Source organism: Astatotilapia calliptera, chromosome 7, assembly GCF_900246225.1.
Source record: "Astatotilapia calliptera chromosome 7, fAstCal1.2, whole genome shotgun sequence".
Lineage (NCBI taxonomy): Eukaryota > Metazoa > Chordata > Actinopteri > Cichliformes > Cichlidae > Astatotilapia > Astatotilapia calliptera.
Genome location: NC_039308.1, coordinates 65,738,773 through 65,766,715, shown reverse-complemented (window position 1 = coordinate 65,766,715; position 27,943 = coordinate 65,738,773). Strand labels below are relative to the sequence as shown.

At 41.4% G+C, this 27,943-nt stretch overlaps 1 protein-coding gene across 3 annotated transcripts; it reads left to right on the top strand.

The window, feature by feature from the left end:
• Positions 1–27,829, top strand: dyrk4 (dual-specificity tyrosine-(Y)-phosphorylation regulated kinase 4). Of its 3 annotated transcripts, XM_026176691.1 has the most exons (15): positions 1–383; positions 931–985; positions 18,196–18,279; positions 19,611–19,763; positions 19,959–20,109; positions 20,345–20,508; positions 21,433–21,569; positions 23,584–23,724; positions 24,650–24,788; positions 25,001–25,082; positions 25,186–25,358; positions 25,456–25,516; positions 25,635–25,764; positions 25,932–26,089; positions 26,207–27,829. In XM_026176691.1, the coding sequence occupies exons 1-15, from the start codon at positions 352–354 to the stop codon at positions 26,482–26,484; spliced, it is 1,938 nt and encodes a 645-aa protein (XP_026032476.1). In that variant the 5' UTR covers positions 1–351; the 3' UTR covers positions 26,485–27,829. The 3 variants fall into 3 exon arrangements, with proteins under 3 accessions (XP_026032476.1, XP_026032477.1, XP_026032478.1); XM_026176692.1 differs by lacking the exons at positions 1–383; positions 931–985 and adding an exon at positions 4,788–4,876; XM_026176693.1 differs by lacking the exons at positions 1–383; positions 931–985 and adding an exon at positions 15,382–15,639.
• Positions 27,830–27,943: the final 114 nt, after the last annotated feature.

The following is a 27,943-nucleotide window of genomic DNA, read 5'->3' as shown; positions in this document are numbered from 1 at the left end:
AGTATGCGGGCCCTCCTTTACGCCGTGCTACGTCTCTGTTGCCGGTGTGGTCACTGAGTGCTGCAATATGTGGGAAACGTTTAGCTCAGCGGGTGTCCTCTTCTCCCTTTGTCTCGTGCTCTCTCACACGGGCACACTCGTGCAACTAAGCGCCTACGTCAGAAAAAAGGGAGAACAACACTGTCAGTGAGCACTTGGTGTACAACGGCCATTGTGTTTGGGATAAGCCGGTGGTGGTAACTACGACAGCACGAAGGCTGCCAGCCGTTTGTTATTACCGCCTAAAAACCTGACTAGCGGGCATGCCGCGCATAACCGCTTCATCAACACCACCTTGCTGATCACGTCAACATGAGCGCGCCGAACAAGTCTTCGGAGAAAAGGTTTGTGTGGTCCTCTTTTAGAAGTTTGTGGTATGTAATGCTGTGCACTCTGCATTTAGTGAAATATATAAAGAAGTAAATAAATGCCCATGAAGAGTTAACGTAGACGTTTTTAGTTCGTAATGGGATTTAGAGTCTCTTCTTTACATTCCCTGTTTACCGATAAAGCTATTTAATCCTAGTGACACTTTCAGTTTTATGAATGGACTGGATGAAGAGTTGAATGTGTTTAATAAAAGACAAACTTGTGTCCAGAAGGTGTCAGTGTAGTGTACGCAGTAAGCTGCTGAGGAAGAGTCCGCGTCTGTGTCTGCTGTAAGAAAAAACAAACTTCACAGTATGCAAACATTACATCTGCATGCGGTTTCAGACTGAAACCGCATGCAGATGTAATGTTGGCAACAAGGATGACAATAATTAGTGCAAGACTTATGCTTCTGAAAGATGAATCAATATGCGTTGGCATAACTGAAGAGTAGTTTAATCTGCAGTTGATAAAGCAGCAGGTTTATGTTGTTATACTATTATCTTTTTTTTCTTTGAACAGAAAGCTGGATAAGCTTTTAAAGGAGAGAAAATGCACATTTCCCCTTCTGATCAAGGTATGGAAACAGCAATTCGTCTTACCACTGTGCTTTATTATTTCAACTGTATACTAAATCTTGAGAGGGGTTTTTTCTTTTAATTGTGCCATCATGAAAGCTTAATGTATTACATAAGTTAGTGTTGTTGCCAAGGTTTTGTGGGGTGACGGAAGGCCTCCAAGTAACCAAACACCCCGAGTTCATCTGCAGGCCATTAAATAAATGTTATTTGGGTGATTGTGTGCTCTCAGCAGAAGTGATTTATTGGGGAACATGCTCTCCCTTGTAAAGTTCTTGGCCTGCACCATGGAAGCATCTGAGAGATGTGCTCTATTCCCATTTGCTGGGAAGAGCAAAACTACTCGATGGCGAATAGCTATGACGTTACACGCGTCCCATATCTGAAGCTTTCCGCGCGGACACCTGTGTTAACCCCATCATCTCTTCTTCCTGGAAGGTTCCACAGCTTTAAACTGTGCCCTGCAAGGACACATTCATGCAGGGGTGGACTGATTCGCCCACCCCCTCCCTTCTGCATGATGGGATTAGTGTGTTTCAAAGCACCTGAGACCTCCCTCGCTGAGCTCCTATCGGACACTTTTATAGTTACTGTTGATTAAACTTTTAATACAGTTTGGACCTCTTTGCCAATAGTGGACAAAGACCAGTGGAGGAGAAATTACTGCATCCTTTAATGCAACAAAGATCATGCTCACTGTTGTCTTTCTGTAAAGCATCCTGGGTTCAGCGTCATTCAGACTATTTTTAAGTAAAGCAGGGATATTTTGATAAAGAAAATAGATGAGCAAGGTGGAGAAACAAACGAGAGAACATATGAATTTGGGGAATTGGGGACACCAGATTGATATTGCATGTGTGTGTGTTGGGTTTGAGAGAGTGGGAATTTAATGACCTGTGGAGAGGGCCAAATCACAGCAATAAGAAAGCCCATCGTCACTTAAAACAGCACAACCAAGCCAAGCTCGGTTTGTGTCTTCCATGTGGATTACTGCATACTGCAGAATGGGTCAGCTAAACGCATCCTTGTTTAATCCTATCATGGCTCCTCTTATTCTTTGATCCCAACACTTAAAAAAGGCCCTCAAACAGATATCCTTATTAATTAGCAATAGAACTCCCCACAGGTTGTTGAGCTAAAAGATGCCCAACATAAGAAGGCTGAAAAATCTTTGATCATCAGTGAGATATTTGATAGAGTGGTAGCTGAGGCATCATTTGAAGCTGCCATGGATGGTTAGGGTGTCAGTTCAAAAGATTTTTCTGGTTTTCTAAGTTAGGCTATCGATGCGAAGCATTTGCGTCATTGCAAAATACGGACGCAAGCAGCTGCTCTCAACAGATGCTTGCTGAGACTGGAGCAGGCAGTGTCTTTTCAAGTTTGCAGCTTTCGTATATTATGACTCACTGCTCAAGTCCACTTGATCATTTAAGAATGCTTTTTATATCTCACAGTGACTCATGCATGTACTTGGACATATATGACTTACATATGGACATTCATCCCGTTACTGAAGCTCAATGTTTGCCTTATACTGGGAGCTTCATGCACGTGCACATCTCTATGTTAAGAGATTTCTTACCCCATGGCTCATGAATTAGCTGAATAAAGTTGTAACATTAAATAGTGTAATTGGAATAGCAGATCTGCAGTTTAAATTTAGCACTGAAATGCCTGCATAAAAGTTTTATAAAAGCTTGTATAAAAACACAGTAGCAGACTACGTTAGATTAAGACCTTGATTATATTTCTTGCACTTCTTGACATGCTTCACTGCATTGCACCTGGTCAGCCACCTCCACAGAATGTGGAATAAGGAGTGTGCCACCCTATTATTCTAATGAACCTTGCCCCTGATAGAGTTTCTCATCACTGCTTTGTTCCTTGATGACACCGGACCCCTGAATAAAAGCCGGTCATTTAGAGAGACATAGGGTTCACCTCTTCTGAATGACAGGCTGATATCGATGTCAGTGAGCACAGAGTTCACACTGTCACTTTACTGCAAAGTTGACTCTGCGCGTAAATTACATCTGAAGTACGATGAGCTTAATTCTAATCATGTCCTAATCAAACGATCGTTTCTTGTTTCTCATTCCGAGCGTGTTTGCGGATCTGCTTTCCTGCACTGTGTTCCCTCGAGTTTATGTTTATGCATGGAAGATGTTGTGTGTGCCAACTGAACGGCCTGCGGCTTGTTTGTCACATGGCTCTCACTCGTGTCAACATGTGAATCTCCATGATCACCAAAATAGTTCCAGCCATAGCAACATTTTCATTTCTGCCAGCGATTGCTATTCCTCCCACTGGTTCCTGCAAGCTGGGCAGGTCTCATACTGCCAAGGTGTGATCCTGGTTAGGCCACCATGTCACGGCTAAATTTCACAATGGTGAGGAGGTGTAGCGATGCTGCCCCGGAGAGGATCAAGAAGCCAGAACACTCCTCGGCCGATAAACATTAATTGGATCTACAAAGAATGCTGTGTAAACAGCCACCCAGGGAGTTTAGTTAATGAGTGTCTGGTTTAGTTGCATGAAGTGTCTGTTTTCCTTTAACAGTGAGTCATGCAGTACCGAGCTGCAGGGTATGCCAACGTCCTCCCCCATCACACCCTTTCGTTCCATCTCCATAGGCTCAGGAGAATTGTTGTGTAATCTGGTCTAATCTAAAATATCGTTATATAAAAGGACACATTTGTTGCGATTGGTTCACTGATTCCTACACAGTTTTACAGTATAATGCAATATCTAAGAATATGAGATGTGACTACTTTAAATCATCTAGTAGTTTTGCACAGTTTTGATTGAAGCAGCAAATTCAAACTTCACTGTTGGCTGAAAATGAAAATGTTTTAAAACCCCCCCACTAATAATAAGTATTTGTGTCTTTTACTATGATCATCATTTATGTAATTATAATTGCACTTCCTCTCATGAAAGCTTGTAATTGTATTACATAATCAGGATCACATTAATCAGGATTTACCTTTAAGCCACGCCTGTGCTAGCCAGAGTGTGTCAGTATACACCTGTAGAAATGGGGAAGGACTCAATGAATGTTTCATTCTTCATTGTTTGCATCCATCATGCGAGCCATGAGATTAAATCCTGCAATTTGTGCTAATGATACACTTTGAAGGCTGTATATTGTCTGTCTTTGTCTAGCTCAAACATTGGCTGCTTCGTACCCGGGTGGTGCAAAGGCTTGTTGTGGTAGGTGACAGGAGAGTAAGTACTTTGGGGTCAGAAGTGGACAGTTGATCTTACCTAGGTGATAAGGCTCAACTTTGTCCCACCACTGGGACGCAAAAAGGTTGGCTGGTTGGTGGGTTACCATAACTTAGCTTGCCAACTGATGATTAGAAAGTAAAGGAGGGGATGGTTTCTAGGAAAGCTGAAAATGGAAAATTAAATGCTGTGTTGCCTGGAGATTATAGCTCACTTGGCGCAACATTAGACCCATTTGTAGACAAGGTTTGTGGTCACAGGGCTGCCAGAGATGTCAGGCCATCATCACTCACACAGGTCTGATGGCACAAGCGCGCCGACTCCATCCTCAGGTTCTCAAACCTGGCAGGGCAGAGTCTGGGGCATTTAGGTCAGCGCCCGCACCGCACACGACAGGGGGTAAATCCTGCGGTGTTGTAAACATATTTAGCAGTGAAACATATCACACACACACATTTTGATTATAGAGCTGAACTCTGACACACACATGCACCTGCAAACATTTTACGCCTCAGCTGCCTCACAAGCAGGCCAATTAATTTAATCTTATTGGGTTTATTGAAATAACAGTGCAGCGGTCTGAGCCAGACATGGGGCCCTGGGTCAGGGCTCATTCCAGGGAAGGAATGCCGCAGATCTTAGATGAAAGAATAATTCATGAGGTAAGACTTCCAGCTCTATATTAATTTAGAAAGAATAAGATAAATATAGGCTATGGTGTCTTACTAGAGATTGTATCAGTAGAACTGCTGTAGAGACATCATGACTTTTAACTTGAATGCATTGAATATCTCCAAAATATTTAGTTTTGATGTGAACAGAACAACAGAGCTCGGAGTATCCAAAGCTGGATCCAATCAATGTTGATGAGACTAAACCCAGCCAGGCTATCGACTGTTACTGAGCTAGAATATGTTTTGTGTTTTTATTCTTGTAGTTGTAGGGCATCAGTACAATCGGTTTCCTGCCCTTTTAAAATTTCACAAACAGAAAAGACTTCCAGCGTGTTTTTAATGGTTTTCAGAGAATAGCTGCACAGCGATGCAGTGCGAAGAACAGTTAGACCTGCAGGAGTACTTTTGGCTGTTGACTATGTGTCTCACTGCAGCTCAAAAGATTAAGAGAGGTGAAGAAATAGCAACGCAAAATGTTTAAAAAAGACTATTTTCTGACTGAATCACAGAGCTTTTATGACCACATAACATTTTATTTTAGTTACAGTTAAAATCTTTGGGATTTCTTTCTGTGTTGAGGCATTCAACAAGGGTGCAACGGGTAGCAAGCATTCAGTCTGTATGTTGGATTAATTTCAAACAGTGAGGGGTTTATCTGTCGGTGCCACGATGGGGAAGTATAATAATTCCACCACAGCCCCATCAACCCCCGATCAACGCCACAGAAAAATGACCTGTGGCCCAATTCTGGTGTTTTCTGTGACAGTCTGTCTGATAAAGGAGGCAGACAGGAAGCTCTTGTATATCTGTTTGTGGTTATTACAGTACATGAAATGGTGAAGATTGTATTATAGTGCATGGGAGGATTATACATGTAGGTGGTCCCGACGGGCCAGCACAGTTGACACAAATATGAAGTAGTAGGTCAGCCTCCACAACCATCGAACACCCCACACAAACATATAAATCACAACAATATAATATTGAAGTAAAATAAATATTATGTGTTTGAAGAGAGTTCAGCAGCTTTTTGTCACAATCTTTCGTTTTTAGAAATCTGACTCATCACACTTTGTTAGCCTCAGATCATATCATGAAATCATATCACATAGTGCCATTTAATTTCATGTTTGTCTTTGATTTTGCTTTTATTTGCTATTTTATGACATACGTTACAACTTAAACATTAGAAAATATTCACTGGTTTGCTTTAAAGGCTTATCCAGTTCAGGGTTTGGAGGAGCTGCGGTGTATCCCAGCTGTCGAGGGGTGAGAGGAGGGGCAGGTAGACAGGTAGCACCTCACACCTTCAGTCTATTTAAAACTGGTAATTAACCGAACCTCTTGTTAGGTGTGGCTGTGTGCAGGCAGGAATAGGACCCAAGGTGCAGACTCCGGAGACAGAACTTAAACCAAAACAGCTTTAATGCTGAACGCAAACATAACATAACTGGAAAAACTCAAAAAAACAAACTAACACCAGCGGATTGACAAAACACACAGCAAAGTAAACGGTAGATCGCCACACAGAGAAACACAGGGCTTAAATACACAGAGGGAGCAATCAGGGAATGAGTAACAGGAGGGAAACACAGCTGGGACAAATCAGAACTGACGAGACCAAAGAAGCGTAAACTGAACACACTGAGATAAGACAGAGACCTTCAAAGTAAAACAGGAAACACATAACACAGACTCACATGCAGGCACTACAGAGGGAACAGAGACGTGGGACCAGGGCAGACACAAACACTGACTGGATGTGGGGATACAGCAGACAGGGAAGACAGCAACTATGGAACACAGACAGAAAACCAGAACACTAAAACTCTAACCAACCCCACCCAGAGAACCTAAACTAAGAATGATCCTAAAACCCATAAAGCAAAGCTAGAATATAATGAAATAACAAAATCAAAGAACCAAAAACACAAAACACTGGGTCAACGACCCAGGGACCCTAACACCTCTGGGAGAAAGCCAGAAATCCCACTCAGGACAACAAACAAGACTTTGGTCTAAAGCAACAGTGCTAACCACAAAATGTCCCCATTATTGGAAAATATCCTCATTGATATTTTCTTATTATAAATCAATTCATTAATTTATTCATCAGGACAAATCTGCTCAGTTGACTTTGATTGCAGGATGTTTTTGTCAAACAGGGCAGATACTTTTCCAAATTTAGACAATGTTTTACTACAAACGGTGGCTTGTGTTTCTGTTGATGGACACAAGCACACAGACCTCCTTATAGAGAATGGGGCTGAGCGGGCTAATATTCAGAATGTGGCTTGATTGTAATTACTTTAATAAAAACAGATTATCAGATGCTCTTTTAATGCAGCGACTCAATGACGACATCGTTATTGTTCTTCAGAAATGAACTCATTTATTTCCATAGTAGGTTTAACAGACTGGGGATCTTAGCCACAACACCTTTGCAAAATTTGCACTTTTGCACAAAAACTGTTTACATATAATGTATGTTACAAGTGAGTTTATAATCACCTGTGTGACTAAAGTGTATGTGGTTGTGCCACCTTGTGAACTTGACCCATATTGCACATGGTGACATGCTGTTACTGAGACGTCTGCTGTGCATTTAAAACTGCAGATGCTGCATTGCACCTGCCAGCCGGGTCACACTACCCACATACTTCTCTGCCATGTGGGAGGGGACACTGACACGGTCTGTTTTGGCCGATAACCCATCTTCTTTCAATTTGCCTGCACCTGGCAGCGATTAGCCAAAGGCCCAACAGCATGTAAGGCACCAGGTTGCAGTCCTCTCAGAGGTGGCAGGTTGGTCATGACTTAACAGACTTACTGTTCGTTCTATCCAGATCAGAGACATTAAAAAGGTATAGCCCAGTTATATGACTGATCCAGCTGGTTGAGGAGCAAATGAATTAAATAATACAGGACAAGAGAATACAGGATGAGAGAAGTGATACAGCAGCTACTGTACCTCAAGTGTCTCAAGTGGCTGACTGAGCAGTAATGGAATACAGTACCCTGGTGCTTCATGCTACAGGAATAGCAACATTTTTCCTGTCACCAAAACATGGTGATTTACAGATTTTATTTTTAGTGGAGGGGTGGAACCTGTGTGAGCGCAGCGTGCTTGTGCTTACTGACAGCGTGTCCTTTGGTCTTTGGTATGACTGCAACATTTAATATGAACTGTTGCACTCTTACCTCCCTAATAACTGGACTTTAAATAGAGAGCTCCTCCGATAAATCATTTAATCATCGGCAATAAATTAAAAAGAAATACAGAGAGATAATTACAACACTTGGTTACCCAATGACTATCTGCAGTAAAAAGCTATAGTCAGCATTTGTCTCCTGTCCTGCTGTGGGCTCTGCTGTTTCTGCTGTTGTGTGTAGCAGGCAGGAGGCCAGGGGTAGCTACAGGAGGGTGGGGTGGCTAAGCTGTTTGTTAGCAAGACTGTAGCATCTCACAGGGGTTTGTGCAGCAAGTAAAGCAGCTAAAGAGGTGTAGAAGAGTAGAAGAGATGGAGGGGTGGATAAGGAGAAGCAGGCAGGGGGATATAACATCCCCGTTGTCTTTGTCTCCAGGATACAGTGACAAGTGAGAAGGAAGAGGAAAGTTGCAGGCATCTGTTGAACCACATGGGAGGGCCATTAGAGCTGCACCACCTCCCCATCTGACTTCCCCACGAAGTGCCCACCTGGGAGGATGATGAGCTCTGTACCTGTCTTTTCTCATCTGCCTAGTCCCAGCTCACCACTTCCCACCCCCTGTCCTTCACTCCCAGAGGCCTCTTTTATGGCAAAGTCAGTGCCAGGCCCCTGCTGCTTTGTCTCCGGCTCAGGATGGGTCCCCAGTCAAGTCCCATCCATACGTCACTGGCAGCAGCAGACAGAGAGCACTCCCTCACTCATAATAGCAACCGCACAAAGCAATAGCATCCTCTCAGTGTCTGTCGGCAGTCTGCCTCTCTGTTCTGGATAAAACCTGGGGCAGAGAAAAATACTTTGCAGAAACCTGACAAAGAAGAAACCACAGAGGTTTGGAATATAACCTCGTCTAAATGAATAACTCGATGAAGCAAGGTCCAGATTGTAGAGGAGTACTGTTCAGAGTCACAAGAAGTTTTCAGGGAACTTATCGTTTATGGAAACTTATCATCGCTTAGGTTTGTAGCATCGAGGTTCTGTCAAGTTGGAGAAATTTTTGTTTTTTAACAAATGGAGCTCAACTAGACCAAAAACCTACTGGAAATGCAGGCCTGGTATCATCACTGCAATCATAATCTTTTCATTTGCTCCTCAAACAAGAGGCCATCTGTCGTTACGGCACCTCTGGATGGAAATAGTGTCTAGAGGTTGAGATGTCGTTGAGGCTGCGGCTGTGACAGCATGGAGGAGATGTGCTATGTGGGAAGACGGGACCTCACCTGCCTGCTGTGGTTTTAGCCTCCTCCATGGCTGCTGCTGGGGTAGGAACAGGAGGGTCAACCCAGAGGTATATTTAGCAACAGGACTGCCTAGATGGGACTAAAGGCAATCATTTGTTTCCATTCTCCAGACAGCCACACCCACTTATCTGTTTTTAGTTAGAATTTATTTTTGTTTTTATTGATTTATTTTAAAGAAATGCTCACAGGCTTTACATTTTGTGCTATGACACCCGTCAATAAACTGTGATCCTTTGTTTCTTGATTTTTCTGTTCTCATTGTTTCTATACTCCATATCTGAGTTTTTTACTTCAGGTGCTCTCATGCGGCGTCTAATGTGTTGTCACCTGGGTGACAAAACAGAAGCTGCTTAAATACTCTTCCAGGATAAGTGTGGCAAGGTTTACAGTCCTCTATGTGCAGTCAAGATAGCTGTTTCATCTCGTTTCTAGTCTTTATGCTTGGCTAAGCTGCTTTTATTTTTAGCATGCACATGAGAGAGAAGTCAATATTCTCATCTAACCCCCCTTTTCCAGTCATGCTGCAGTACAGATGCATGGTAATGAGTTTTGTCAATATTAATGAGACTTAAAGGAGTCCTTCCACCTCTGAGAGGACCGCATGCTCACTGTCACTATGTTCACCTCCCTCTTGGATGGCTTCTCCACCAACAGGGGACAAATACTCTCAGTGGCTCAGCTCTAAACCTTAACTTATCATTGGTAGCACCTTCTTCATATTTGGTCATTGTCCAAAAATAATGCTGCAAGATTATTCAGCATTATTTATCATACAGCTTGATTTCAAAATGAGATGCTAGGTTACTGTCTAAAGTGAAAGGCAGATTGTGAGGATAAGAGCATCTTTCTGTACTGTCTTGCATTACATTTTATTTGAACTACACTCTAGGTATTTGGGAATTTAGTATATTAAATAATTGCTTTATATAGAATTTTAGCTACCTGCTAGTATCGCAGATGCTACCCTGGCTCTTTCATACATAGCCCCTTGTTATTGTTCTTTTATAGACCCAGTCATGTTACTAACCTTCTGCCTAGAAATCTGAATTTGTGAGCTTTGCATTATCTAATTTTCCAATTGTCATTGCCGGCTTAATTTCAAGCATTTAAACGTCTTTGGAAACAGGATTGTATGTCTGACTAAACAAATACAGCAAGAGAAATAAGAGAACAAGAGAACAGATAAGAGTATAATGAGGGTAGTAGCAGCAGCTTCCTCAATAGATGCTCATTCCCAGAGCTGATTACTGAAGTAGCCACTGTTGTTGCATAACTGCTGTCGTCTTATCATATTCATCTCTTGTACTGGTTCCGGGCTAATCAGCACATGGAGCACTGAGTTGTTTCCCTCCTGCAGTGTGGATTAGTCACTGGAAAGCAAATAATCTCGTCTTACATTTGCATCACATGATGCAAATAGGTTTTGTTTTGTTGTAAACAGCAGCCATTTTGACATTTTACAGCAGGGTAAACAAAGGTAATTAAACATTTTAATTGTGTCTTTTTTGGCTCAGTGTAATAAATGATAGTTCCACCTGAGTTTACCTGGCCATAAACTGTCAGAATGGCTGTTGTGAAAGGGCCCCATGCTCTAATATGACTTTGAAGGGTAAGGTGTGTTTCATATGTCAGTCAGGGTTCAAAACACGTAACTGTTGTGTCAAGGTGAAATTAAAGTTCATTGCTATTTCTTCTGGGTTTTATGTAGGGCTGCCACAAACAATTATTTTGATAGTCGACTAGTCACCGATTATTTTTGCGATTAGTCGGCTAATCAGATCATCATCCATTGGACGTGAAACGTACAGCTTATTGCACCAGCAGCATCTGCTCTTATATAACTATCATTAGCTTACAGCTTTAAGTGTTTAAGGTCTGTGCTAACTAAAAATAAAGACAAGATGATAGTTTATTAAATTTTAATGACATTTGCAGATTGTTTCGGTGAAGTTTAATAAACTCCTTGCTATCTAAAATGTAACAGGACACCGGAGTAAATTCTCGAGCATCTCACACTTCTGATAATCAGCTGTCTGCTTGAGGTTTATTCAGCTGTGTAAAAACTATAACTTTAATCTCAGCCAAACCGATTTACTCAGGAACAAATGAAAACCATTGGCCGGGAGTCCGGTGTTCTCACGGGCTCTAGTGAGCCTTGAACCCCGGCTAGCTATCGAGCTAGTGGGTAACAGATGTCTCCGAAAACGTCGGAGCGCTTTTGAAAATGTGTGGTGTCCTGATAAACTGAGCAGATATTTGAGGTTTACACAGCTACATTCCCGCCTGAAAATATGTTAAACGTTTATTTTGTGACCCAGGAAGAATAATAAGAGTAATATTAAAACTAACTAGCTGCCGCCATTGTTGGAAACTGAGCTGGGCCGCGCTATGAATTCTGGGATAGGTTGGGCCACGAAGTATTCACCCGACCCATCCTTCAAATCTGGGGAAATGAAGGGCGCATTTGTCTGAGTCTTCGAATTTGGACAGTCTTCGTCGATTCGCTGTAGCGTAATCGGCCTCCAAATGCGGGCACTGTCACTACCCGATCCGTACCACGCACGTGCAAAAAGCCACTACTTCCGCTCGAAGCCTTTTATGATGGTTACGGTCAGATTATCTGTTGAGATGTTAAGAATAATAAGTATCTCTTAAAATGTTTGCAATAATGAAACATTTCAATATAATGTAGACAAAAACGAAAAATAAAAAGATAGTTACGGATCAGGACTCCCCGATCCGTACCGCGCATGTGCAGATGTTCTCTTCTTCTTCTGTTTCGTTCAATGGCAGTTTACTCCCCAGTGTACGGGGATACCGCCACCTGCTGACCGAGCAAATGAACCCTATTGTAAACTGAACTAGTGTCATTACAAACACGTACTCAACTGTGGTTATCGAGTGTTTATGTTTGTCTGTGTGGAGAGGATTGTTGGAATAGTGATGATGATGTCCGCTATAATTGTCAATTGTCAGTAAACACTTAACCTGGCTGATGAATCTTCATGTGACATATTACTAAGTCAGTATTATTAAGTCTATAATTAGGTGCCATTCTTCTTATTTTATGGCACTGTTGTTCAATCGGGGGACGCTCTCTGTTGAGGAGAAAAGCATGAATTTGTTTGTATACGGATTATCCATTGTTTAAATGTCCCGGGCAGTCGAAAAGGAGGCAGAGCTGTTGAGAAATGCTAGGAGCTAACTGGGCGCTAACCGTGTCACTCAAATACATTAGCTGTGTCCCAAAACGTCGGCTGCATCCTTCGGAGGCTGCATTTGAAGGCCGATTACGTCACAGCCAGGCGACGAAGGCTGTCCCAATTCGTCGACTCCTTCAAATGCAGCCGACAAATACGTCCTTCATTTTCCCGAATTTGAAGGATGGGTCGGGTGTTTCCTTCGTGGCCCACCATATCCCAGAATTCATAGTGCGGCCCAGCCAATTTCAGTTTCCAACAATGGCAGCTGCTGCTAAGTTTTAAAATTACTCTTATTAATCTTCCTGTGCCACAAAATAAACTTTTAACATATTTTCAGGTGAGAAAGTAGCTGTGTAAACTTCAAATATCTGCTCAGTTTATCAAGACATCGCATCTTTGCTAAAGTGCGCCGACGTTTTTGGAGACGTCTGTTACCCACCCGCTCGATAGCTAGCCGGGGGGTTCAATGGTCACTCGAGCCGGCGAGAGCAGCGGACTCCTGGCTTCATTGTTTTCAGACCCCCGCTGTCTTTCGCTACTAGGGTTAAATATCATATATAAGTCACTCGGATAACATAAAAATGTAATTGTTTGGCTTTTTTCGGTGTTTTATTTGTTCCGGAGTAAATCAGTTTGGCTGAGATCAAAGTTATTAGATTATTAGATTAAATAAAACTTTATTAATCCATCAGGTGGTTTCCTGTGGGATTTTCACACAGCTGAATAAACGTCAAACAGAAAACTGATTAAACAGAAGTGTGAGACGGTCGAGAATTTACGCCAGTGTCCCGTTATATTTTAGTTCGTTTATTAAACTCCACCGACACAGCGGTGACGCAAATCTGAAGGTTAGACCGTCCCATTTGACAAGCCTCACTAGGGATGGGTACCGGTATCCGGTGCCATGATGGCACCAGTTCTGTCATAAACGGTAGTAACCAGACCGAAAAGCAGAACACATTTCGGTGCTTTTTTTTCCTGAGCTGTGATACACTTTAGATTCTAGCCAATCATTTTACGTTTCCAAGGATAGTAGGCGGGGCCAGGTACGTAGGTTCTTTTAGAGCAGAGCTACAGATTAAAAATGTCCAAGGCGAAGCGGTCAAAGTCTGGCTGTACTTCACAGCAAAATATGCAAACTCAGCAGCAACAAGTGCTTTAAGCTGATACTGTGATACTGTCAAAGGAGGTAACACCTCGAATCCGATGAAACACCTGGCGACGCATAGCGGGTTTTTTTAAAGCCGAGAAATGCGCCGTATTTGATAGCTTGCTGCGAGACCTCACACCGAGCACATCTACTGTTATCGGACCCGGAGTTAGCAACATCCCCCGAGAACCAGAAGAGGAGAGTCCTGGCCCCTAGCCCTGCCAGTGTAGCAGAAATGATGAGGATGATGATGCAGCAGCAGCCGTTCTTCTCTGCGTGAGTAGCTTCATGTTGTTCGTGTGTAATTTACGTTGAGTAGGCTAACCACGTTATTGAATTAATGCACGTAAGGTGAACTAGCAAACATCATCATAGCTACATGCGGCTGTCTTCTTGTTTGATGGCAGATACTCCCTTCACCCTGGCCAAAAAGGCTAAAATGACCAAAGAAAAAGTGGAAAACAGTTAAACATGAGAGGTTTTTGGACAAAGTTTGTGTTTTTTTCCATTGTTTAAGCCACTGCTTCCAGCCAAGAGTGATGCCATATATGCCCCATAGCTGCAGAAAAGGCTAAAATTGTTATCTTTTTACAAAAAAACAGCTGAACATGAGAGGTTTTTGGACCAATTTTGTGTTCTCCATTCTTTAAGCACCGGTTTGAGCACCGTTTAAGCACCGGCACCGTTTCAAAAGTACCGATTTGGCACCGGTATCGGATAAAACCTAAACGATACCCATCCCTAAGCCTCACACTTCTGGCCTTCTCGGTCTCGGACTACTAAATCAGTCGTCGACGATTTTGATAGTCGACGTAATCGTGACTAGTCGACTAATCGTGGCAGCCCTAGTTTTATGAAGTTCTTTTAAAGTGTGCTAAGGCTAACAAATGTGTTGAAATGCGTTGAGTGCATTAATCACTGTTTTGACATTCTGTTTTATAGAATACTTCTTATATAGCACTTTTCTGCTCTACTTGAACACTAAAAGGGCTTGGTACAACTCCACTCATTCACCCAAGCCTAATTGCTTCGTATCTATCATTCACACTATGATAATCAGAGAGCAATTTGAGGTTTAGTATCTTGCTCAAGGAGCTGAGATTTTAGTTCATTTTTATCAACTACTTGACCCTGCAGTGCACACACAAATGGCACAGGACTGTAAAACATGGCAGATTTTAGCAGAACTGCTTAATTTTAATTAATGTTGGCAGAAAGACACAAAAGGAATAAGAAAAGTTTTAATCCAGTAAACCTGCTGGATTTATCTGAATGTAGCTACTGTGGAAAACACATCACGCGTGTGCGTGTCACTTAAAGATGAAGACTCATCATGAAGAACGACGGTGAGACCGTGCGTTACTTGCGCGCTTTCGACAGCGCAGAGGTTTCTGGACCTCACTTTGAAAATAGTCTACAAAACATTTACAGTACCTGAAGTGAGCTCAAGCATTGTGGCCAGTACGTGCGTGCGTTGGTGTAGCCCTCGCTGCACAGCGTCGGTGTTGGAGAGCGCATCAGTCACACCGCATGGTGTAGGTGGACGACAGCAAACGGATAAAAAAACCAACAAATCTATATCGGGACAGCCCCAGCTGTCAGCGGCAGAAACCTGAACAGGTGGCTCCTCCGGTGTCTTAGCAGAACGCGTCACGGCACAACAGCTTGTCTCGCGGGCTAATCTCCTCTCTGACGACAGTGCATTTACCGTGTGCGCGTAAAACCGGGAGTACGGCAGCTTTGGGTTGCGGGAATCTGATCAGTCATCGGGATTTTCCTCATCAGTGTTGATTCAGTGTTTATCACGAAGTTGGACCTTTGGAAAGTGCGCCTTGTTTTTGAGGTTGGACGGACAGAGTTGGATACAATGACTTGGATTTCATAATTTCTCCTTTGTTTTTGGATTGTCAAGGCTGATAACACAGCATGCTGCCAGAAATAAATAACAAGGTGAGGAGTTGTTTGTTCGCTGGATACTAGACTGACTGTCTGGTAGCAAAGCAGGAAGTTCTTATTAATCGAATAGGGATCAATATTCCAGTTTACAGGCAGTTCATTGGAAAATTACAAAAACAAATTGACGATACTCATAAAAGTTTCCTGGGATTATTTTATGGGATCATAATGTTGTCTGTGTTATATTGTTATGATACAGACAATATGAATATGTTCTGTGAATATTAATATTATCACTGCTTTATCTCCACTGGCACCAGTGGCAGAGCATGTGTTATCTTCATTTTTAGATGACTTTTGCTCTGACACAGGGCTAACATCCCTGATAATTGTAGGACAGACCTCTAACAGGTAAACTTTTATAATGAAACTATAGTAAAAATCTACCATTTTTATTGTATTCACTTTTTAAAAAACTCATTCCAAGAATATTAAACGTAACTTTGAAATGATTTCCATTTCTCTTTCATAAGCTATCCTACTTGAGTGCTTATTTCGCAGTCCACTCCCTTTCCCCTGAGTGCATGCCAAGTTATGATGAAAAATCTGATCCATTTCTATTTCAGTCGTTGTTTAGCCTACTTACTTCAGTGTTTGTTGTGCTGACAGATTCTGTAAGTCTATATGTGTTCTGGTATATTTTTCACACCTTACATGGGAACTGACATAAATTTAACCTTTGCTGTTTTTGGCACTTTAAAGAATTGTAGCCTTTTTTTTCCTGCATGAGTGAAAAAATGCAAAATTCCTTTTTACAAATTATGTCTAAAACTAAGGACTAGCACTATTTGTGATCACATGGTTTGATGACTATTTACCACCACTTTACATCCATCCTCTTCCTTGTGCTCACATTCAGCATGCGATGTGCAATACAAAATAAATGGAGAGCATGATTAGACATGTCTGACAGATGACAGTGTTCATGAGCAGCAGGTTTTAGTTTGTTGGTGTTTACCTCAATGGCTCCTGGTTTTATTGCTTTGCTTTAACCCTTTAACCAGTTGACCCTAATGGTGGACGGTTTTAAGGTCAACCTGCTCTCATACACCTGTTGAGATGATCCTACATCCAGCTAAGACTTAACCACATCAATAAAGGCATGGCTTTTGCTGTCTTGATTGTAGGTCCATTGTTTATTTGGGATGAGAGCAAATATCCTTTTTGTATATGGTCCCTCCGACCTTCGTGTTAATGGATTATGGATTTACATGGGCAAAGGGAGCACACGTTTATTGCATGTACAATAAAAGTTTGTCCAAGTCTTACAGTGTTACAGTTCATCCACTGTGTTCCAAAAACAGAATTCAATTTATTGTTTTTAAGAAAAAAAAGTGAAAACAAAATGTGCTCATTTACTTATTCAGTGTCAGCTGATGTATATGCATCTATAACAGTGGAATAAAAGGTCACAGGTCACATTTGCCTTATTGTGATGTCACTGGGTTTCCAGTGGCTCAGTACTCATTAGCCAGGCTTACAGCACACCTGTACAGGTGATGTTTAAGAAGTCAACCTGTCACAGTGACCTACATGGCTCCAGCTGTCACTCACTCACAACATTGTAACATGACCACATTATTGTACCCTACTCCTTGTCAGTGTTAACCTGAAGAACTGTATTGACTTTAATGTAAAGGGAGAACCCAGAGAGCGCCTGTATCCAGTTAAGCTTTAACAAAAAGTCGAATCAGCTAGTTGGGTTAATTCACCTTCTTCACTCTGTAGACAGTTCTGTGGTGACGCTGACTTGATGTTGCATTTGCTTCTGAGTCAATGATACAGATTAAGATTGTGATCTGGAAGCTGTTTTCCATCTAGCACCTGCAGACAACAACCCAACCTGGCCTGTGAGTTTAACACATATCCCCGTATGAAGCTAAGCTTTATTTCACCCATATGGTGTCATTCGACACAGTTGTGAGCTCAACCGCTGATTAATAAGGCACGTGTAAGCTGGCTTTGTGATGAAGCGACGCACACAGAATCATCCCAAACGTGTGTGGTACTTTTTTAGAACAGCGTTTATTGCTTCCCTGTAATGCATTCAGTCCAATGATTCTCCTGTGAGGACTGGCTCGGAAGCACGTGCACACCTACTGCAGAGCACATGGATGTGCACATGAGCACATGCTTACACAAACTATGCACAAAGGGAAATTTAAAGTGAGAGGCTTGGTGTTGCTGGGTTTTTGCAGATGTGATCTATTTTAGGATCACAGTGCATTATTTTAGCTCGTCTGGTTTCAGCCCCGCTCAGCTGCCTAGAGGCTGTGTGTTTCTGAAGAGACTGGGGAATCCAGCACAAGTAGACACTTAATTATTATCTTACATGCCTGCTTTAATCTGTCTTTTTTGGTGTAAAGGGATTCCTTTATTTGACTTGGACACGTTGTCCAATTGCATCACGCTGTAAAAATAAGTCACTGCAGGAGAAAAATGTGGTTACCCATTGTATCTATTTTATTTCCAGCTTGTTGGGAATAAAAGGCAGCTATTTCTCACTTTTTGTGTAGGGCATTTTATGAATCATTCTCATTCCTCCCACAGACATCACGGCCAGAGGCCTTTCCTCACCCTCACAGGCTCCCAGCAGAAGGCAACCGTATTGGAACAAATCGGCCCTGCTCACAGGTCAGTGCTTTCCCACCGAATGATGCTTAACAGCTGACCAGAACATGTTCTTTAGCCAAGTCTATCCTCCACTGATGCCAACCTTTTCTTTTTGCATTCAAACTAATGTGCTGTGTCTGACCTACTCTAACAATTTCTACAAGACAAACAAAGAAAAAGATCAACTACAGCCACTACTTTCATCTCTTTTAAATATATATATATATGTGTGTGTGTGTGTGTGCGTTATTTAAACAACATGGCCCCCCAGTTACGTTCAGGCATGTAACTGTGTTTGCTTCCTTTGCCTGTTGTGGCAGGTGCTTGTGACTATATTTAGCTTATCTCTATGCGTCATAACCAAGTTGGCAGATCTTGCAGCAGCTCTTAACACGTGAGATGAAATATCAGAATTTATGAAAGTGCTTTTTTATGGAATGTTATCAATAATTAATATGTAAGAGTTTAATTTTCATCCATCCATTGCTAAAGGGGATGCAGTATCACTATGGATGTAGGGAATCTCTGTTTTCCGTGACATCTGAGTTCAATACATAAAAACGTGAGAAAAAAAACCCTGTTGTCACAGACGGTTCTGCAGGATGTTCTCAAGAGGACTTGGCAAAGCACAGATGTCTAATTTTGCACCATCACTGCCAGGATTGAGCCTTGCAAGGCAGTGACACATGTAATCATGCTCTCGAAGCAATCAGGGTGGCAGCCTAAGAAAAGCAGGTCAGTGCACCTCACCCTCCTACAAAGCCACCACTGACAGAGTCTGTCAGAGCGCAGACTCATGGGTCTTTGTCCCCCATTTTTCTTTCACCCTGACCGGTAATTCCAGACGCTATCAGCTGGAGGTCCCGGTCACCCAAGCCTCCACCGACAAAATGCATGAAGGGACGATGAAGCAAAACAGATGAGGTGCAGTTTGCACATTCTCATGAAAAAAAATGAAAGGCGCTGCAACAAGCATTTAAAATGAATATTTGGATATCACACTTGCAGCCATATTTTCATCCAATTAATTTGTCGTCTTCTTACAGCTGTCTGTTTAGATGCCTGTGTGTTTCATTCTGTCATATGAAAATGTAGAATGTGTAGAGAAATATCATTTTAGAGGTCCCAGAGCTAGCTTGTTTGTTGACCTAAATTGCCTATTTTATAATAATTTTGTTATTATGTTTTATTTTATTTTTCACTTTCTTCAAAAATCAAGCTTTACGAGTTTGGTAAACTGATCTGATAAAACTTTGCTTTTCTTTTCTAACTCTTATTCCATTTATGTTTCACCTTTTTGTCTTGAATGCACTTACCAAATACACTTCTATAACAATTTATCTGAATCACAGAAGTTCAATTCCAGTGTGGGGACTCTGCCTCAGCTCGAGCCACCAGTGGTCCAGGTGATGGTTAGCAATGCCAAAAACCAGCAGCAGCAGTCAGACAGCATCTTGCCCCAAATTGCCAACAAAGGGGGTCCAAACAACTATCAGACACAATCGGTAAGGCTGTTATTGACTAGGCATCCATAACATGGTGAAGTAGAAGCTGTCTAGTGTGCCGTCAGCTAGTTTATTTAACTCAAAGCTGAGAAATGGCGCTGTAGTTTTAGAATCACTGTGAAAACGTAATGAGGATCCTTCATTACTATTCATCTCCCAAAATGCTAAAAGACTCTTTTATGTGTTACTTAACAGGATGAGAGGCCAAAGCCCGCTCAGCAGTTCACCACACGGTTTGGTACAACAGTCGATAAAGTGGCAGTGTCTCGCAACAGCAGGATTTTCATCAACAAGCTGGAGAAAGAGAAAGCATACGAGGGTCAAAGGTTACCCATGTCACCTGTAGGTATGTTGGTGTCAACCAGAATACAACACAAGTGAATCATAAAGGAAACGTTATTTCATATTTTGAATATATTGTGGGTGTTCCAACAAAAACACGTAACTAATATTTTTCATTGCCTTGATGGAATGAAAATAGCATGCTGGCATTGGAAGGCGATATTTCAGAATCCTCTGCATTTGGCAGATCAACGTGATACTGACTCATCCTGTCTTCCTCCTCATGCTTCCTGTTGCAGAAGCATTGAAGAACTTCCAGGATCGGCTGACAGAGTTTGAAAAGGAAGAAATCATGGATTATTCTGAGATCTGGTTCCTTGGTTTGGGTTCCCAGAAAATCGAGGGTTCCCAAGGAGCTCCACAGAACTCAGGATACGATGATGAACACGGAAGCTACATCAGGGTAATGTTTCAGAGCAAGCATTAGAGTTTTACTGGATTATAACCATCAGGCTTCATCTGTGTTGATGCCGAGGTTTTACAGCCTGCAGGAACTTATATTTTTGACCTAACACAGCAAAGACTGACAGTTAGATTAAATAAACAGGCCTAATGAAGAAATCATATGGTAGCATCTAACAAAAGGTGCAGTCAACACCCGAGTGTAGTTTCTAGAAGTTTCTTTGAAATAGAAAAGGAAAGAAATATTAATTATGATGAGGTCACCATCAGGTTGGGTCAGTTTGTCAAGAGTTTAAGTGACTCCATTCACAAGCACATCCACATATCGTGCGGTTACATTGTAACCGTGGTTCTCTGAGTGAGAGACTATCTCTCCACTCCGTACAAGTGGAGAGATAGTCTCGATATGATAGAGAACCCACATGTAGTATGCAACAGTAGTAGTCGTTATGTAAAAGACATTTGTGCCATTCATTTATGCACCAACAAGCTGGCCAATGAAAACAGTATGTGACCAAACGACCTCCAGCAGCTGCGGGCACCACTCCACCGTTCAATCTGACCATGTATAAATCAGACACGTGATGGACAGTTGTGTGTCAATAGACAATATGCAATGAATGAGCTGTTAAAGGCTGAGTGACTGACCGTTGTTTAGACTCTCATATGTCTGTTGAGGCTCATCTCACTGTTACAGCGCTGACTGACAGTTACAGGAAAGCCACTGTGGCTGATGTGTACAAAGAAGAGAATGCTGCCTGTATTCTAAGACTAATATCACCAAGTTAATATAATGTTACGTTAGTAAATCATGATATTACTTTACATCATTTACTTTTACTGTGATATAAAGATTTGTTTTAGTGCAAGGACAAAGTGCACAGTAGTCTCACATCCTCACTTCTCCTCTCTCTTGCTCTTTCAGGTGTTGCATGACCACATTGCTTACAGGTTCGAAGTGCTGGAAGTGATCGGGAAAGGCTCCTTCGGGCAGGTCCTAAAATGCCTGGATCACAAGAACAATGAACTTGTAGCCATAAAGATAATCCGCAATAAGAAAAGGTATGAGAAATGACAGGAAAATGTAATATGATTTATTTTTTTCTTTTTGTTTGTGATCAATTCACTAAAGAATCAAAAAAGATCCTGAAATTTGTATTTTAAAAAAAAAGAAAAAAGAAACACTTCCTATCTTCATATACTTCTTGTTTTAAAATTGCAAGTGAAGTAAAGCTTTACAGCTCCCGACCTTTATCCTTGGACTTGCCCTCACACCGCTGTCAGATGGACATTAAACCCCCACTGAACTCATTTCAAACTAAATTTGGTCTATATCTGAATTATTTAGTCTCAACTATTAGCTTAATATTTCAACCACCAGTGCACTACTTTTAGTACCTACTCTGGTATCAGCTATTCTTATTCAGCTACACTAACTGCCAAAAGTATTTGCTCATCTGCCTTAACATGCATATGAACTTGAGTGAAATCCCATTCTTAATCCATAGGGCTACTCACTCACCCATGTTCTTAGGACCTTGCTTTGTACACTGGTGCACAGTCATGTTGGAAGACGAAGGGCCATCCCCAACTGTTCTCCCAAAGTTGGGAGCATGAAATTGCCCGAAGTATCTTGGTATGCTGAAGCATTAAGAGTTTCTTTCACAGGAACTAATGGCCTAAACTCCTGAAAAACAACCACACAGCACAATCCCCCCTCCACCAGACTTTATGCTCGGCACAAACCAGGCAGACAAATACGTTCCGTCCAAACCAGTCTTGTCCATCGGACGGACAAGTGTGATTTGTCACTCCAGAGTAAACCTCTCCACGGCTAGCATCCAGTGGCGGCGTGTTTTACACCACTGCATCCAAGCTTTGCATTAGACCTGGTGATGTGAGGCTTGGATGCAGTTGCTTGGCCATGGAAACAATTTCCATGAAGCTCTCTACACACTGTTCTTGAGCTGATCTGAAGGTCTGCAATTTTATGTGGGTTGCTGACGTTCCCAATCACTCCCACCTTGTTATAATACCACTCAGTCAATTGTGGAATAGTTGTGGAAATTTCACGACTGGACTTGTTGCATCGATGCAATCCACGCTGGAATTCACTGAGCTCCTGAAGCAGTCTGTGTGCCTCGGTGCTTGATTTTATACCTGTGGCCACGAAGGTGATTGGAACACCTGAATGAAATAATATGGATGGATGACTGAATACTTTTGGCAATGTAGTTTTTGTTCACTGACTCCCTATGACAGACCGCCTAATAATTTTAACTGCTTATCTACCTGCCTCAATTGCTTGCCAGTTTTAGCTTTTAATATACTTTTATTACTTCAAATTTCTACTACTTACTTTCAAGTAGTTGTTATCTTTCCTGCTAAAGCCTGTCTACGTCTACGGGTTTTGTCACATTGCCTGTCCAGGTACAACTGGCCCGTGGTCGCTGGGCTACCTCTGGGTGGGAATCACTGCTCTATGGAATAAGTTATTTGTGACACTGAAGAAGTTAACTTTTGTCAGTCATTTGAGATCTCATGCCCCGTTGTGAGTTTTTTTCCCCCACATGTCTGCAACCTGATCACTTTACACTTCAGGACACTGCCAAATAGCAGAGACCTGATTTAGCATGGTAGAAGTCGGCACCCCAATGGTATTATCTTACCTGTCCTTCTTAACTGAGGATCACAGTGGCTGCGGTGCCAGAGTCCTGTAGGTTAGATGCAGGAGCCACTGGGTCCTACCGCTACTTCAATAATGCAGAAAACAAAATAGGTGCAACCTGGCACAGAAGAACTTTAAGCTGTGTCAGATGGCTATCTTAGATCTGATTTCTCTGCAGTGGATATAAAGAAATATCCAGAGATATCAGGAGGCTTTTGTGCTGAAAAGCATCTCAATCAGAGAAATAAAGCTTGTACAAATACAGATCCTCATTTATTTAATGACTCTTCTCCCTTTATAGAAAAGAATATCTTTATTCTGCACTTGTATTATTAAAATATAGAAATGAGTAATGAATCAAATCACTCTTGGTGTGAATTTAAGTGTCAGCTGTAAATTTGTCTGTAGGTTTCATCACCAGGCTCTTGTGGAGCTGAAGATCTTGGATGTGATAAAGAGGAAAGACAAAGACAACCTCCACAACGTCATCCACATGAAGGAGTACTTCTACTTCCGAAATCACCTTTGCATCTCCTTTGAGCTTCTGGGGTTAGTATGTTACCTACATTCAGAAAGCAGGAATGTAAACACACTAAATAATGAAGCGTTTAATCGAGGGGATCCGCCGTCAGTCACCCTTCCCAGGTACAATAGCACGGTGTGAAGACAGTGTAGCTTATCAAAGGCAGTTCTCGCATGTCTCTGGTCTTTACTTCTAAGTAACTGCAATCAAAAGTGACTTATGTATGTATGTATGTATGTATATATATGTATATATTGTACTATTCTTAGTTAGCGTATTGTCTGTCTTGTCTTAATGTTGGTTTAAAATGGAGCACTGTAACAAAAAATAATTTCCCCCAGGGATCAATAAAGTATTCTGATTCTGATTCTGATTCTGATTCAATTAGGAGTAAATTGACTACCTGTGTACCTCCAGCCAACCATGTTTTAGTATGGGTCACTACTGATATCTATTTGAGGAGAGAGAACTTTGTGTGTCACTGTGGCTCAATGACCTTTACGGGACGTCTCGAGCTGCTACCTTGTCTAACATTACTGTCACCAAATCCTTTAGTTAAGGCCTTGATTGGGGCCCTATCTCTTACCCCTTCTTGCTTCATGTGTGAAGGATCTGGTTACACAGTCTAAAGAAATTCATGCTCAGAAATAGCAGGGGGATAAAGTTTTTGTATCGGTCTTCCTATGAATGGAGGCACAATCGCAGATTATTTCCAAGTAAGCGCTCAAGACTCAGTGCATGTTTTATTGTAGGTGTCAAGTGACATCAAAATGAGCAGCCTTCTTTTTCAGGGGGTTTATTTGAGGAGCATCTTTTTATAAGTGAATCCACATTGAGTACACTTGGACATGGACAAAGTATTTTCATAAAAACGTTCAGCTAAACGAAGCTTCTTTATGTGTCGTCATCTTGATGAAATAACCAAACGTCACACGTTCTTCCTTCATCTAGGGTGAACTTGTACGAGCTCATAAAAAAAAACAACTTCCAGGGCTTCAGCCTCGCCCTTATCCGGCGTTTCGCTCATGCACTTCTGAGGTGCCTGCAGATGCTGCACAGGGAGAAGATAATCCACTGCGACCTCAAACCGGTACTGACCTGCATCATAAGATACAAAAATAATATTCGACTGATTGAAACGTAGTGAAGCAATCAAAACTGTACTGCTGTTGATGATTGCTTTGCAAGGATTACTCAGAACAATTTTGCAGATTGTGCTCCACCTTGTGGTGCATCAGAGTATTGCACTGGTACTATAGAAATTGGCGAGTTTTTTGACAGTTTGCTTCTTCTTTTCAACAGGAGAACATCCTTCTCTCTCAAAGAGGGCCAGGCAACATCAAGGTGGTCGACTTTGGCTCAAGCTGCTATGAACAACAAAGAGGTAAGAAGGCAGAAGTGGTTTGATGCACATGTACAATTAAGTAATATCACGCTAGGGAGGTGACAGAAATGTTCTTGTTTCCCTACTCATTCCCCTCTTTTAGTGTACACATATATCCAGAGTCGCTTCTACCGCTCTCCAGAGGTCATCCTGGGTCACCCTTACAGCATGGCCATTGATATGTGGAGCCTGGGCTGCATCCTAGCTGAGCTTTACACAGGCTATCCTCTCTTCCCTGGAGAGAGTGAAGTGGAGCAGATAGCTTGCATAATGGAGGTATGACAAGGAAATAACCTGTTCTGTATACAGAGATTACTGTTCATGCTTTGCAAGTGTAATTGCTTCCTTCTTATTGTGATATTTGACCTGATAGGTCCTTGGAATGCCTCCAAATGATTTTGTTCAGTCAGCATCGAGAAGGAGGTTGTTCTTTGGTGAGATTCTAATAATTTATAATCATTTATATGTTTTATTTTATGTAAAGTATGTGTTTTTAGAACTCTTCAGAGATAGTGATAACTCTGGTAAATCTGTGTGGTATTATCTGTGCAGACTCTAAAGGAAACCCAAGAAATATCACTAACAGCAAGGGGAAGAAACGGAGACCGAGTTCCAAAGAGCTTTCAGCTGTGCTGAAAACGAATGATGCTGTCTTCTTAGACTTCATCAAACGCTGCCTCAGGTACACTTCTGCTTATTTGTTCATAGGTCACATTATGATTCTTTTCTTTGTCTTTCTTAATCGACCACAATTACATTTTGCTTCCTCTGACTTGAGCTGGTAGATCATGACTATTACTTGTACACATAAATGAATTCATCTAAATTCAAACTGTCTGCGCTTTTCAGCTGGGATCCAAGTAAGCGCATGACTCCTGATGAGGGGTTACAGCATGAGTGGATCCTACAAGGAAATTTCAACAAAGTCCGGAGCAGAACCAAGCCTGCAGCCAAGAAGACATCAGACAGTTCGACCAGCACAGACAAACAAGCTAACAGCTATCCTGGTGAGAATATGATATTTACCACATCGAAATTACTTTACTTGATATCCATGTCACTTTTTAAATTCTTTTGTAATTGCTGCGAGCTGACATCTAATGTGCTTTGTTTCTACGGCGCAGCAGAGAAGGTCAGCTCGGAAAGCAACAGCAGCGACAAGCTGAAGAGAGACAGTTCAGAAACCGGAACAAAGATGGCTCCCGCAGAGCGTCTGCGTCCCATTGGGGCCTCGGCAGAAGAGGAGGTGTGTGAACGTGAAGGCAAGCTGTCCACAGATACCAAGCAACAGGAATGCAGCGGAGAAAGGCCCATACACATCATCATCAAACCTCAAGAGGAAGATGACACAGAGAGGAAAGATATTCAGGAGCCATCTCAGGATTTGTCACCTGCTGTCTAACAAACGGAGATAAACATGCTACAATCATGACAAATGGGAACAGAGAACATTCAAATAACACGATTGAGAAAGCTGATTTTGAAAACCCTGCACATTCACAAAGTCAGTGAAACGTTACCACTGATAGTAACAGAAATGTGTGATTTACACTCACACACAGAAAACGTCTCCGTTTCCACGTGCCGTGTAGAAAACACTGATGTATGGAGTAGAAACAACAATCAACAGCAAAGACAGACATCGTTTTTATTGTTTAAACTATTCAGTCGTAGTGTATTATCATTTGTTTGGTGAATCTTTGAGTTTTTATGACAGTGAAGTCAATCAACCAGTTGCATTTTTGAATGAAGTTGAGATGCAGTTGTTAGTTTGTCTAAATGTGTCACAAACTGTCTGCCACACAACAATGTACAGATGATACAGCATAAACTCTCTTACTGTTTATGAACCCCAGAAATCTTTGCTGTGCATTGAAAAGATGAGCTGATGTAAAAAGAAAAGAACATTGTAGAAAAAAAGATCTGAAGAACTGTGTGGTGCAATAAAGGCTGAGCCAAATGTTTTCTTTTTTCAGTTGTGATATTCAAGAAATATTTCTCATGTACATTTTAATTATAGTATGAAGTCAATGACATACTGATTATTAATTACTTTATCGCTGTTTATTGTGGAATATATTTGACCCTTTGTTTCATATTTGTTTAACAGTTTAATTCAACAAACATTAAAGATTTGTAACAGAATTTACTGTATATATATATATATATATATAAATGTATGTTTCAGCTGTAACTTCTTATACATGTCAACCACAGACCATATTATGAGAAAATATTTCAGATACTTGTGGGGGACTTAGACAAGGTTTTACTTGTTGTCTTGTTACTGTATGAAGAAATTTTGTATGTCTGTGTTATTACCAACATTTTTTATATTAGATACAAAAAGACAATCCTATTATTGATAGTTTGTGCCTTGCAGTATTAGAAATCTTGCACTTTAATATTGTGTGTACACCTGAAATTGCTGAATTCTTACCCGAATTTGATTTAACCTGCCAGGATCCTTTTTATTTTATAAGATCATATATCTTATATAATGTTACAGAAGAAATTGAAAAAAAAACTTACATTTTATTAGTTTTTTGTTTGTTTGTTTGTTTTGTTTTGGGGTTTTTTAGTCGCCATAAAAGATCTGACATAAATTGCAGATAAGCCCGTGCCCTCGCTTTGTGTTCGCTAAGAAGGCTGAATGCTGAAATAAAGGATTGTAGCTGAAATAAAAGTCCTGATAAATCATTTTTATGACGGAATAAAAGACGAGAAAAAAGCTGTTTCAGAAACCATGTGTTTGATAAATCCTTTTTATTCAACCAGAGATAAAAACGAGGCATGTTCATCACTTTGTGAGCGTCATACAGTTTGGACTACACTACTAGTACATTAATCTTTTAAGTTAA